Below are 14,661 nucleotides of genomic sequence, written 5' to 3' on the forward strand. Positions count from 1 at the left end.
GCCCTCTAGAAATTTTGCTTAACTTTATACTTTCCCTTGCTTAGTAGTAAATTAAGGACTTATGTCTGAAAATGCTCTCCAGCACTAAGGATTACTTTTTTAAGAAACATCATTATTATTATTTTTAGAAGGGAAAATGGTCTATAATTTTTTCATAATTAAAACGTTTTTATGTTATTTATATTTCTTCTTTTTAAAGGTGTATTTTCACTTTGCCCTTTTATTAAATTGAAACCTTAATAATTTTGTTATAAATTTGTGTGACTCCCTTATATATTAAGGCTATTAATTCTTGCTCTGTCACATTTGTTGAAACAGTGTCCTAAATTTATATTTTTGTTTTCTGATTTTTTAAATTCAAATTAATTGTTCTTTTCCTTCCTAATTTTTCCATTGCTTTTGAGCTAAGCAAGTCCTCCTCTATCCATAGGCCCATATGTTTTTTTCTAATTTATGTAATTTAACATTTACATTTAGCTCTTTAGCATCCTGGAAATATATTTTTCTTTATGCAGTAAGGTGATCTCAATATTTTCCCATGGCATGTTGCAGTTTTTCTTACTTCTATTACTTATTGCATTATATTGTAATAATTTTTTCTGTAAATTATTTTTATTGTAAATAATTTTTCTTCCTCATAGGACTTAAGTTTTTATCTTTTTCATTTTTATCCCCAGCAGCTAGCACCATACCTCCCACTTTGTAGAGAACAAATAGTTGATAAATGAAAAAAGAAAGATACAGTTATATATAATTTGTCCTGCAAGATTTTAAATGCATGATGAATTATTCATTATCTATTCCTAGCTTTCCTTAAGAGAGATTCTGTAGCAATTTTAATTTCAACTTAGTCTACATTCCAAAGCATCCGCCAGGATGAATTGGAGTGGTCTGGTCATAAGAGAAGTAATGTGAAAATGACTTATACCAGTAAGTGAAATTTTTACTTTATAATAAGAGGTGTATCTGACCAGTAACTGGAAGCTCTTTACCTATTATCTAAGCCACCCTCTTACTGGATATTTCCCCAAACCTAACCTGCTCTATTTGAAAACAGTAAATAAAAATACACCTTTGTAGTGATCAGAATAGTCACATGAACAGCTACAATTTAAATGATGCTCAATTATTTTTAAACTTGGTATTTCACCTGGGTTCCTATTCTATTTCCAGCTGCTTTCTAGATCTCACATACCTGTACTTATCCATGCCACTTCAAATCCAGCAGTTTCAAAAGTGAAATCCTCCCTGCTCAATCTGTCTACCAACACCAAATCCTGTTTCCCCCTCTTGTGTTCCCTAGTATGGATATCAGTATCATGAGCCACCAGTAGTCATTCTTTTTTTTTTTTTAAATATTTTATTTATTTATTCGACAGAGATAGAGACAGCCAGCGAGAGAGGGAACACAAGCAGGGGGAGTGGGAGAGGAAGAAGCAGGCTCATAGCGGAGGAGCCCGATGCAGGGTTCGAGACCAGAACGCCGGGATCACGCCCTGAGCCAAAGGCAGACGCTTAACCGCTGTGCCACCCAGGTGCCCCACCAGTAGTCATTCTTAACCCACTAACCCCATGCACTGACTCAGTTCTTGGACCTTATCTTTTTTATCTGAGCAGTATTTTTCCTTTTCTTTCTTTCGCACTGTCCACCCTTGTAATCCCTGACCTGGACAATTATCGTAACCTCTTAATTGGTCTCCCAGCTTCCGTTCCATCCTTCTTCCCAATCCATTCTACATAAATGGGGTAAGCATTAGAAAAAAGTCCTCAAGATTCAGGTTCACTAAATTGAGGGTAGACCTTGGGTAACTTGTTTTACAAAGCTTCCGAGATGATTCCTACGCACACCTTTGAGTAAAACCAATGATTTACAAGCTTCTCGGGTTATCTTTTAAAGCCCAACTATAGGTACGTCATCCTCTGACTTGAAAGCATTCCATGCTTCCCCCACTGCCTCTAGTGTAGAGTCCAAACTTCTTAGCTTGTGGTAGAACAGGCTTCATTCACATCCTGGCCCTAATCTACTTTTCCAGGGGCATTTTCAGCTCCTCCCCTTCAAGTGCCTTTGAGTCCAGGCAACTGAGTTAGCCCCAAATATGCCACATACTTTTGGGTTTCAATCCCTTTTTCCATATCACTTTGTCCATCTAGGGTGCCCTTGACTTTTTTTCTGTAGCTGGGAATCTCTGTCCTCCATGTTAGTTCACCTTGACTACTCTTGCCTCTCCTTCCTCAGGCAGGAGTCACTGCCCTTCATTGGACTCCTCAACACTTTGTACTTGTGTTGCTGCTCTCTCTACTTTGCATAGTGATAATTTGTTTACATATCTGTCTTCATCAGTATATGATTAGGTTTTTGAGGTGAAGATAGTCTTACTTATCTTTTATGAGTAGACACCCAGTGGGAATGCTTCTTTCCTTTTGATTACGATTTGAAAAATTCTCTCCAAGTCTTCTTTTTATACCTGCCTCTTCTGCCTAGCAGATTACTTCTATCTGTATCATCCATTTGCTTCTATCTTCTCATCAAAACATTGGCATGTCTTAGGAACAAAAAAGGAACCTCCCACATTTGTACCACGTGATGGTTGGTGGTCATTTGGGTATCACAGAACTCATTAGTGTCTAAAGATACCTTGCTGAGATCTTCACCAAAGGAAGACTTAGAATATCCGGTGACCTGTTCAAGGTATTCAACAGGTTTTAAATGTTAAAGAAGACTAACAGAACTGATCTGGTAACTTGGATCAATTCTGCTTTTTAAGTTTCTGTCACTGGAACCATTAATGTCTACTTCACACCTGGAAGCATTCTTTCAGCTGTCTTACAGGGACATGAAACATTTTTTTAAGCCAGAAGTCACATATGGTATATTACATCTTCTAAGATCATGTCTGAATTGTTGGCTTTCACAGTGAATTGTGGGTCTAGTGGTAGATCCCACAGTAAAGACCCCCTTTATGTTTTCAAATAGCTCTTTCATCTTGGACTACAAACACATAGTACCTAGCAAAACATGCTAGAAGTTCACAAAGGCTATGCAGTTTGGGGGGACTTATGATTAGCTTCCAACTTACAATGTAATCATTACTGTCTGGTTCTGAATACTAGAGAAGAGGCTTTGATATGTGTGCTCTAAGAGAATAATTGTGCATGATATCTGCCAAGAGATAGAGATGATTATTAATGACTTTTGTGGCATCAGACCAAACAAAACACTATAAATCATGAAATTTTATCACATGGAGCCGTGTGTAAGAAATTTTTAAGAAGTTTTTTTTCCATTGGCATTTTTCCTCTGAGACTGACAGGAAATTGAATGTAGTAGTATCTTCAATATTGAAAAATACTAGGTAACTGCATTAGTTCTGAAAGCAACATGAGCGTGTCCTTATCTTATTTGGGAGGTGGGTTAGGAATAATAACATGTTAAAGAGGCAAAGCCCATTCTGTTTTTAGGAGCAGAATGTCTCCGGTGCCCTCAGGCATGAAAAGCTGTGCTGTTGGATTTGTCTCTCGTAGGAATTGTCTCCTTGTTCCATTTGGACAATTGATTTAAAAGGACTAGAGGCAAAAATATAAATTTAGGACAAAAACTAAGTTAATCTCTGTGTTCATTTTTATTATTAGTCAGCATAAAATGATTGATTGATTATAACTCAGCACAGCCACCGGTATTAATAGGCTTGAAAGTTTGGGGGCAAAATTGGATACCTGCCTGGAAGATAGGTAGGGAGATGAATAATGTGGAATTAAATTCTTGCCTAAAAAGGCATATTTCAATTCTGAATGTCTTACTTTGGGACTTGTCACATAAAGGGAGGAATGTGTAACAAGCATAGTGCTGTGGCTTAAAAATCAAGAGACCTAAATCTGTTCCCTGCAAATGACATTCCATCTTTGATCCTAGCCATTAAATGGAAAATTGTTTAAAATATTTCCTTACCCAGAAATGAAATTAAGTGAAAAGAAAGGAGGAGTGTATGTAGGCAGATACAGAGCTAGGTAGGTAGGTAGTAGGTACGCAGGGAGGTAGGTAGATAGATTGATCCGTCCCTCTTAACCTTGCCTTTAGATTCCTTGGTTTTCCCTGAAAATTTTCCCTTGAGTCTCTGTTTGAGTGCACTACGAAACCTGCAAAATAGCAAAGGCTCTGGTCCCTTAATATTCACCAAGACTTGCTAAGTATAACCTCTACAAAAACTTACTCTACATAATTAACTTAGCACTTCAATATAAAGAGAAACCAGGAGCTAGTTCCCAAGCACCTAAATATGAGAGAAAGGACTTTTCTGCTTCACTTTTTGGCTTTGATGGACAAATTTCTCTGAGAAGTACTTCTTTCAATTTAGGAGAGGAAGTGAGAGATTTCCCAGGAGTAATATTTAGCAATAGTCATGTGGCTCCAACGCAAGACAGAAACCCTTTGTAGCTGAACTTGGTGGGGAGGGAGAGGAGCTGAAGATGGCTGAAAGGCAAAATCGTAGCTTCCCTTTGGTAAGTTTGGACTCATTCATTTAAGACTCTCCAAGGGGGAGCAATAGACCTTGACTCTAGAAAACCAGCGCTAAAGACAAGTTATTAAAAATACTTACCTTCAAATTTAAATTTGGATTCAGTTATAAAAGAAAGCATTCTAATTAGACGATCAGTATAAAATATGGGTTGATTGTTAAGATTCTAATAAAGGACTAATAAAAGAATTTAGTATGTAACAGTCTTCATTGGTATAAAGTATGGAAACTAAGTCCAAGGGAAGACAGTGAACTCTAACCAAATCAGGAAAAACATGCATGTTGCTATTGTGACCTGTGTAATATACCACAAACATCAAACGCCTCATAACCCTGGAAACACGTAAAAGGCAGAGCAATTAATTAAGTAGCAACTCAGACTTGTGTACTAAACCACGAAACAGAAGCCAGCGGAGTTAACATCCCTGTCGTGGTCTGTATATCGTCGGTTGCTCCTCCTGGTACATACAGCACAGCTCTGTGGTCCATTGGCTTTGAGCTCGAGAACCCTTCTTGTGGAGTTTGCTTGGGCTGCACATATCGATTCCACCTGGCTCCACTGTGCTTATCAGGAGGAATGATAGCTGGTTCCTTTGCTCTTATCACTCTTTCATTTGTTTCCCTGGTCATGTTGGTAATTATTAATATAATGTAAATGTCTTTGTTTTCAGTCCACCTCGTCCGCTGGCTAATATGAATGACACCATGGTGAGCCACACGTCCTCCGGAGTGCCCACCCCCACCAAGAGGTATGTAGGGTTCATGCCTCAGTCACTGCTGAGACTTGGCCTGGCCTGGGAAGCAGAACGTTCCACGAGATGGATAGGACTGGCTTTCTTTCTCCTCCTTTAACTGTCTTTTAATATTATTTTCTAATTTTTGTCTTCCTTTTTTCCTACTAACTCATAAAGATAGCAACCGAAGGAGTCTGCTTGTGAGTGGTGCCTGGGGTGGAAGTTCTTCATTTGTGACAAGCAGTGAATATAGTGTCAAAGCTGATTAGGCACTTTCGAGATTTTTTTTTTTAACATTAAACAATATTTTGATGGTCATGAATTGCAACAGTTTTGCATTTGTATTCTTTGAATGTCAAAGATCGTTTCTGCTTCCTGATTAGACTGTGTGAATTGAATCAATCCCTGATATTCTCCTAAATCATTCTGTATGTGATTCATGAACACTTAAGTTGAAAGCCTGAGTCTCTCTCTTAGTTATACAAGGAGTTTCTTTAGGGTCTTACAAGGAACTAGAACCGTGTACTGCTTTCTCTTCTTTATTTAATTTTCTCTTCTCCAAAATTCTCTTAGGCGGGACTTAAAAGGACTCTATAAGATGGTTTACTTTCTGTTTGATTTAAGCTGTTCCATAATCAGAGCATTGCAGGAACTCCCTTAAGGGCACAGCCATTAAAGAAGTCTTTCTAACAGTCATCACCCAAAAAGAAGGGGAAAAAAAAACCCGACAAAGACATTCCGACCGACTCCCCAAGTTCTTCCTGAAGAAAACTACTTTGTGCCATATATACTGATTGCTTTGGATTAATTCAGCTATAGAAATGTCATCTGCTTAATGATACTTAGACTTAACATATAATATATAATACTTAAGATCAACTGTATTTGTTCCCATTGGCTCAAACTCCTGGAGCACTGTTTCCCAGACTTGACTGATGAGAAGACTCGGAAGAATCACCTAGGTTAGTTGTTAAAAATATAATTTTCTGGTTCCACATCAAACCCAGTGGATCCTGAGGTCCTGAGAAGCTACACCTTCAACAATAAGTATTCCAGGTGATTCTCAACCATCAGGCGAGTTTGGGAAAGAGCTTTGAAGGTAGCTAAGGAGTACACTGTAAGGCTACCCTGGAATAGAGGAGTTAGGGACTTAATAAATCCGAGTGACCTGATAAAGCAATGTTATCCAGTTGGAGACTCGAGACTGACCAGGTAAGAGTGCTCGCCCACCGCCTTCCTGAGACACTACCAGCAGGGAACAGCCACACCGCTTCCTTTGGGCAGAGTTCAGTGGTGCTGATGCCTAGAGCATAGACTTGAGCCAGACTGTCTGCATTTGAATCCTGGCCCTCCCCTGACCTAGAACAAGATTCACATCTTCATTTTTTACACTTATAGAATGGGGACAATAATAGTGTCTACCTTGTGGGGTTATGTGAGAATTTAAGATACTGTTTTCATTATTTAAGAAGTAAACTAATGAGAGAACAGGTGGGTAAGACACGGTAACTTACAAATAATGACCTTTCGAGGAAGAACGGAGAGCTTCTGGAAGGATACAGAACAATTAAACTTCTCCCACCTACGTAGATATTGCAACAACCCTCGCTGGCCTTAGTCCTTAGTTTTTTATGTTGAAACACCCTTGGCATTCGAATCCAGACCCAGAATCTAAATATCAACTCCAGGGATGTTTCCATTTCAAAACCAGGAAGCCAAAGTGGATTGTTGAAACCGGTCAGCTTGCAGGTGGTAGATGAGTCTTAGCAAGGCCAGCTATTAGGGTTCACTTCATCCGAGTTGTTCTCTTCATTTACTAGTTTTGTCACTCTGAGTCACTTGAGTCCCTGAGGGCCCTAAGTGCCTGGTGACCACGGCACCAGACATTCAGTGACTACAGCTAAGCGTCGCTGTCAGAGGCTGTTAGAGGGGGTGCCTCTTTCTGAACATCGTTTTATTGCTGGAGAAGACTGAAAGAAGGAACTCGGTCGCCGTAATAACCACGGCTGCTTCTGTGGAAGGACCAGCCTTTCTGCTGGATGTTGCAGTATAAGCTCCAGGCTTAGGACTAAGTGGCCAGCGGCAATTGTCAGTCGCAAAATAACTACCACTTTTGAAACTTGTTTCAGGTGGTATCCTACAGCCTGGATTAAGATTTAATTTTAAAGTCAATATTTTAGCTAGTACTTCTAGCTGAGCTAAGTCTAGTAGAGTTGGTCAGTCCTCAAGGTGGTTATCACACTGCATAGGGGTTGAGCAGCAGCACGGAGGCAGCCAGAGCCCTTAGCAGGCCGGAGCGGAAGACTGAGCGCTTTCCTGTATCAAAAAGAGTAGTTGCTGGAGTAGAGGCTGTATGGGAACAAGATGCTCCCACCCTGATGATTTAGTCCTTAGAATTTTAGGAGATTTCGTTTATATTTGGGATGAGATTATGGTGTAACATGTGGACATTAATTACGTAATTCATAGATTTGGCTTTTCGTGGCCCAAGTTACCAAACCGGCTAAATTTCCAGCTAGTAATCCATGTACTTCCTTAAGGACTCATCAGTTTTTGTTTCCTCCTCTGAATGTCGTCAGACCTGTGTCTCCAGAGTCTGATGAAAGCAAGGAATCCGGCACATCAGCCCAGTCACAGAACCTCCTCTGCTGGGGCAGAGAATCCTCAAGGGGATTAAAGCTGCTCTCCAGAAATAAGAGGTTTCCTGTAGAACTCAGCATAAGACGTAAATCACTGAATCAGACAAGAACATGCACAGTAATAAAAATGCAGGAAGAATGTAAGAGCTACAGTTTCTACCTTTTCAGTAGGCAGGGGTATATACACAGTGACAGCCACAAGCGTCAAAAATACTGTTAGTCCAAGTTGAAGATTGTCACAAATGTGAGCGTTACTTTTTATTTATTTACTTTTTAAAGATTTATTTATTTTAGAAAGAGAGTAGGCACGTGCGCATGCGTGGGGTGAGGGGCCGAGGGAGAGAATCCGTAAGCAGAGACTGACACGGGGCTTGATCCCAGAACTCCGAGATCATGACCTGAGCCAAAATCAAGAGTCGGACACTTAACCGACTGAGCCACCCATGCACCCCAGAAGTTACTTTTTAAAAAAAATACCTTACCCGTTGCAAAGATGCTGGCTGTCACGTGAGATACTATGAATTATGTTCCTGAGAGGGTCCGTTGTAGGGGTTTGCTCTGTATAATAGTCTTTTAGTATGCCTATATTGAACTTGCTATAATTTGAATAGAAATTTCATTTCTGCTTTAATCTAAATAGTTCCTGGAAATTTGCTTTCTTTTATTTTTTTTATTTTTTTATTTTTTATAATTTTTATTTTGTTATATTAGTCACCATAAGACCCAAAACAATACACTTAAAAACAAACAACAAAAAACTTCCAATACTTTAAAACAGAGGCTTAAAATGCCCCCCTTCTACCTGATTTCCTCCGAGGCTTGCTTCGGTCCCTCTTCTTCCTCAGGGTTCAGAATGTGAACGGTGATATTATTCTCTGGACTGTTGTACTGTTTTTAATCATAATGTACTTTCAGACCAACATGGTAAATGATGCCAATATTTTTCATTTTTTTAATGTTTCCTAAAGCCTTAGCTTTATTTGTGAGTATTTAAACTTTCACAATCCCGTGGACACTTCATAGAACTATGGCAGTAACAAAAACTTCCAATATGAAACTTCTGCTTTGTGCATTTGGTTGGTATATTAGTATCAACTCTTTTTAACCTCAGGTATTAAAAAATTCAATGTCAAAAAGCACAAACCCAGTTAAGCAGAAGGAAGAAGCTTAGGTTTTAATGATCTGCTGTATAACCCTGTGTTCACAGTGAATACTATTACTGTACACTTGACAGTTTGTTAAGAGGGTACATCTCATGTTACGTGTTCTTAGCCAAAAAAACAAGAAGGAAAGAAAGGGACAGACCCACAAAGACAAAGGCAAACGCAGGAAGCAAAGGGAAGAAGTGTCCATGGATCACAAAAGCAACTGAGAAGCTGCCGGGATGCCCATCGGGGGCTTCTCCGTCCCGCGCTTCCTCTCAGAATGCCGTCTCCGCTCCCTACTGCTGTGGAGCACCTTCCCCTCAGTCCTGCCAGGGCTTCAGGTGCACAGCCAGAGCCGCCACTCAAGAGGCTGTGTTTTCCTACTTTTGATAGAAAACTCCAAGGAAGGATTCTTACTGTCCCGGGCTGTATCACTGCCCATCCGAGTGTCTGTGCTGGGCCACACCTAGTAGACCTACGTCGTCAGAACAGGGAGGAGCATTTCCCCGAAAGGTTGTAGCGTCAAGAACAGAAGAGAGAGGCCATGGCAAAGACAAATAACGAGGTTGTTGGCAGACCACCGTTTTGCTACCCAGCACACCAATGGGTGCCAAAGTGTGTACAAACACACGCCCATACACGCCTTCTCATACTGTTTCCACTAACAGGGTTTCCCTTCCCATAATGCAGTATTCCATGTGCAACTGTGACTGCGTGCACGCCTCTCCCCGGAGTCTGTCCACCTGTAACAGCCCTGGGCCCTGAACACCTAGGCTATGTCCACTCATCCAGGTCAGGTCTCGGTATGTCTTTTTGTGACTCATTAACCCATCCTACCCTGAGGCGAATAATAAGGCGTGAGCACTAGGCACCCATATACAAGGTAGAGATGGGGAAGGAGGGTAATTGTAATTCGGATAGTGGGAGAGGGAGGTGACAGAAAACATGGCATATTAAGCCACATTTGCCTCTGTTTCCTTTTGAAACACCACTGAAATAACAGCCAAGAGATTATCTTGAGTAAAAACCCACAAGAAGAAAGAAAAGCGAAAGAGGAGACAGTAGCAATGAGAATTTGGAAGCAGCAGAACAGATGGGTGAGTGGAAACTGATTTTACGGACTGGAGAAGACCATAGACTCAGCTGACAGAAGAGCCCAGAAGAAAGCCTGCCCCAGGAATGAGAAGGCTCTGAAAAGCGAAACAGTTGGCTGGTAGTCTGTACAGGAAGCACTTAGAGCCACAGATTGTCTATGTAACTGCATAACTGCCCCTACCCGACTCTGCCAAAGAGTTGAGGTTTATGTTTGGGTTTTCTGGGACAGTACAACCCCCATAAAACCCTAGCTGTCTTAATTATCTCACCCTTGGTGGGCTGAGGCAACTGCTTTCAGGCAACCTATCTCCCTCCCTTGCAACATCATTCTGAAGACTTCAGGAAATCACTGCTCCATCCTGTTATTCCTCTCAAGGTGCCCAGAACTCTGACCATAAGGGGCACAAGATCTAAGTCCCAGGATCCTAGAGATTACAGTTTACCCAGTTGCTTTTCTCAGTAGCCATGTAGCAAAGACTGATGTATTCCCTCCTTGGGATGCAGCTCTGCTACCATACACACCGCAACTTGACTCAGCCAGTTCTACTCAGTGTTACTCTCCACGTCTAGTATCAGTTTCTATTTTAGTCAGAGCCCTTGGCTGTAAGTGACAGAAACTCAGTTTGAATTAGCTTAGGGAAAACAAGAAGGTTTGTGGGTTTTTTAAAACTTATTTTAGAGGGGGTGTGTGTCTGTGCAAGTGGTGGGAGGGGCAGAGGGAGACAGAGAGGGAGAGCAGACTCTGCGCTGAGCGTGGAGCCTGACGAGGTGCTCGATCTCAGGGCCCTGAGATCATGACCTGAGCCAAAACCAAGAGTTGGACGCTTAACCCACTGAGCCACCCAGGCGCCCCTGAAGGTTTTTGTTTTTATAGCCAAACTGTGGGAAGAGCAGGGTGGTATGTGGCTGGTCACCAGGGATGGCCAGAGCCAGGGGAGCTCTGACTCACTTAGATGTTTCCCTACCTCCCTCTGCTACCCTCATGCCCATTGTTCCTCCCTGTTTTGTGGCAGCTGCTTCTTCCCTTATATAGCTCCCTTTCACATGGCAGGGAATGTATCCATGACACCTGCGTGTTCACATTTCATAACCTCGCTACCCTACAGTGACTGACCTTCTCTTTGTTCCAACTTGAAAACTCCCAATGAAAGTTCTGTGTGGTCCGTCGTGGATCATGTTACTTACCCACTGGTTTTCAGTTTGCTGGCCCCACCTAAAATAACATGGTTGAATGGGTAGGGGTCAGTCTCCAAAGAAGGGGGTCTGCTGTCTATGGAGAAGTTAGGATGCTGAAGAGACACATAGTGAGGCTTCTTTTTTGGGTGGTTTCTGGAAAATATTGCATGTGTAAGTATATTACATCACCCCTCCTTTAGCATAGATTTATTTCAGGAGGCCCTTTTTCCCCCTACCACTTCATTTTTATTTCTCTCAAGGGTTAAATAATGCTTTCTATTCTGTTCAGTTTATAAAGATGTATTGTGTTGGGACATAACACTGTCTTTGGGTGGTAACAGGTAAATATTTGAGCCACTAATTCTAAGTAGTCACCAATTGCTAGGAATCTTAAGTAAAGTCAAGATTTTATCAGGCAGGGGCGCCTGGGTAGTGCAGTCGTTAAGCATCTGCCTTCGGCTCGGCGTGATCCCGGCGTTCCGGGATGGAGTCCCACATCGGGCTCCTCCGCTGGGAGCCTGCTTCTTCCTCTCCCACTCCCCTGCTGTGTTCCCTCTCTCGCTGGCTGTCTCTCTGTCACATAAATAAATAAATAAATAAATAAATAAATAAATAAATAAATAAATAAGATTTTATCAGGCAGAAGTCTTTAACACGTACTCAGAACAAGAAGCGTTTTTGGGCTGGGGCAGAGGGAGAGCAAGAATCCCAAGCAGGCTCCATGTGCAACACGGGGCTCTATCTCACCACCCTGAGATCATGACCTGAGCCAAAATCAAGAGTCGGACACTTAACTGACTGAGCCATCCAGGCACCCTGGAAAAACATTTTTTAAAGGCCAGGAGAGGCCATAGTATAAATATTATTTCTGAGCTGAAGACACAGATGAGTTGCAGTATAATAGTATTAAAATGGCTTTCTGAGTGGCTGGCAAGGTAAAGGTTTTATCTTGTTATCCACAGAATACTACGGAATGACAAAAGGCACAATCTGCTGTGTTTTAGCCTGAAAATAACAGAGATATTGGCGCAACTAAGAAAGGAGGCAAACTGAAATCGGTCAAAGCCAGAAACTATCCATTTGTGAAGTCAGGCTACTGACGTTCTTCCCTCCTGTGAAATGAGAATAAGAAGAGTTTGGTTGAGGGGCACCCGGGTGGCTCACTCAGTTTCGTGTCTGACTCTTGATTTTAGCTCGGGTCTTGATCTCGGGGTCGTGAGTTCCATGCCCAGCATGGAGTCTACTTAAACAAAATTAAAAAGAAATAAATTAAAGAAGAGTTTGGTCGAAAAGCAAGAATTAATGAGGATTTAAGCATGATCGTGAAACAACTAGCTTGCATGAATTCTTCATGAGGACCTCTCCAAGACAGCACAAGAATTACTTTTTTCTCCAATCTAGTTTTGAGAGACAGAAAAGCAGAGTAATTGAAAATTAACACATAATCTTATGGGGCTGCAGGGTCCTCAGTGTTGGCAGATTTCCAAAGTCCATCTGATGGCCCAGGCAGACAGCCAGGTTTCAGCTGCTTCTGGGTTGGGATTAAATTCCATTTGCATTCAAGTATTTACGGTAAACCCTTCAGCAATTCTGACTCAGGTTAGTACAAACAAAAAGCTTGAGTATTTCCAAGTCCATACTTTAAAGCTGAAGTTTGAAAAATTGAAGCTTATAGAAGTATACTGACTAATGGTTTCCTCCTCTCATTGGACTAAGGCTAGAGGTTCTCAATGTGAGCAAGAATTATGTCCATTATGGACTGTCAGCAGAACTGAGGGGAAGAAGGAACAGGTCTGCGGAGAAAACTGTGAGTTCAGGGTTGCCGTGTTCAGACTGAGATGCCTGACAGATCCTGAGAGTGAAGATAGGCTGTGTGGATTTTGGATATGGGGTGCCAAGGAAAGGGGTGGATGATTCTCCTCCAGATCCTTTCTGGCTTAAGTTAAGGTACTTGCGGTTGAAACACAGGAGGAAGATTTGGCAAGAAGAGAGCAAGATTATATGGAGTTAGAATTGCCTGTGGGACACAGAGGAACCAGGCCTTAGCATGAGTTCTTGTCATCCGGGTTCTTCCCGCTACCTCAGATTCACACTAGACTACCTCAGATTCACACTAGCAAAGGACAGACAGGTACTCAGAGCCAACAAATGACCAGTAGAGCCTACACACACACACACACACACACACACACACACACACACACACAATTTTACCCATTTTTCACATCTGCCTTGGAGACTTAACCCTTGACCGTATGTCCTGTTAAGAAGCTGACTCAGGGGCGCCTGGGTGGCTCAGTCGGTTAAGCATCTGCCTTCGGCTCAGGTCATGATCTCAGGGTCCTGGGATCGAGCCCTGCATTGGGCTCCCTGCTCAGCGGGAAGCCTGCTTCTCCCTCTGTCCCACCCTCTCTCATGGACTCTCTCTCTCTCTCATAAATAAATAAAATCTTTAAAAAAAAAAAAAAGCTGACTCAGTGCAGTGCCCTGCTTTGTAGTGACATGCCAAGAGCTTGCACATATAATGGAAATCCTTATGGCAGTGCTGAAAGTCCTATGGTGATTTCGTTTAACCATGGTTTTTCATTCCTTTTAACGTCAAACTATTAAAATATTTCAACTTACTGTAGTAAAACAGATATTTAGAACAAATCAGTGCTGTGGTTAAAAAAAAAAGTACTTCTTTTAATGGATCTTATTAGGAAATCTCCAGTCTACTCCCCACCTCACCCCCAAAACAGCTTTTCCTTTGTCACCAGAGGGGTTTTTCTGAAATGCAATATTCAGAAACTGATATTACTTTCCTGGTCAAACCTTTCCAATGGCTCTTTCTCTCTACAGCACTGCCCAGTAGCGTGGAAAGCAGCATGGTAGTCACTAGCCATGTGAGGCTGTTAAGCACTTGAAATGTGACAGAGGAAGTGAATTTTTAATTTTATTTAATTTGAATTAATTTGAATTTAAACACGTGCAATTGGCTAGTGGCAGCACAGTTCTGCGGGATTAGGCCCATATTCTACAGGATTAGGCAGCCGTGTCTGGGTCCCGCTTACTGTGGTGTCCTCGTCTCCTGGCACAGTGCCCAACACCTCGTAGGTGCTCCAGACATTGACTCAGATGCCCGGTTTCCAGCAGAAGTGCTACTAGAACTATCGTGTATTCAGCCATGAAAATCACCTGCTTTCATGGATTGAATTGACATTTGTCAGCTTGACATTTGTGTTCGTGAAGCTGTTCCAACGTGACCATTGCTAGCCTCCCCAGCCCTGCGTTATTTCACTCTTTTTACTCGGCTCCTACACACAGAATTACTCAAATCACTTACAGTTTCCCAAGCAGGTTTCTGCACATGCTTCTT

At 41.7% G+C, this 14,661-nt stretch overlaps 1 protein-coding gene across 5 annotated transcripts in view; it reads left to right on the plus strand.

The window, feature by feature from the left end:
- DTNB (dystrobrevin beta) overlaps window positions 1–14,661 on the plus strand; it is a 227,099-nt gene that overhangs the window by 140,150 nt on the left and 72,288 nt on the right. For all 5 annotated transcript variants that reach the window (XM_048222550.2, XM_048222551.2, XM_057308991.1 and 2 more), the window contains exon 10: window positions 5,186–5,263. In XM_048222550.2, the coding sequence (XP_048078507.1) occupies window positions 5,186–5,263 (78 nt within the window). The remainder of the gene's footprint in view (window positions 1–5,185; window positions 5,264–14,661) is intronic.

Source organism: Ursus arctos, unplaced genomic scaffold (assembly GCF_023065955.2).
Source record: "Ursus arctos isolate Adak ecotype North America unplaced genomic scaffold, UrsArc2.0 scaffold_8, whole genome shotgun sequence".
NCBI classification, from domain to species: Eukaryota; Metazoa; Chordata; class Mammalia; order Carnivora; family Ursidae; genus Ursus; species Ursus arctos.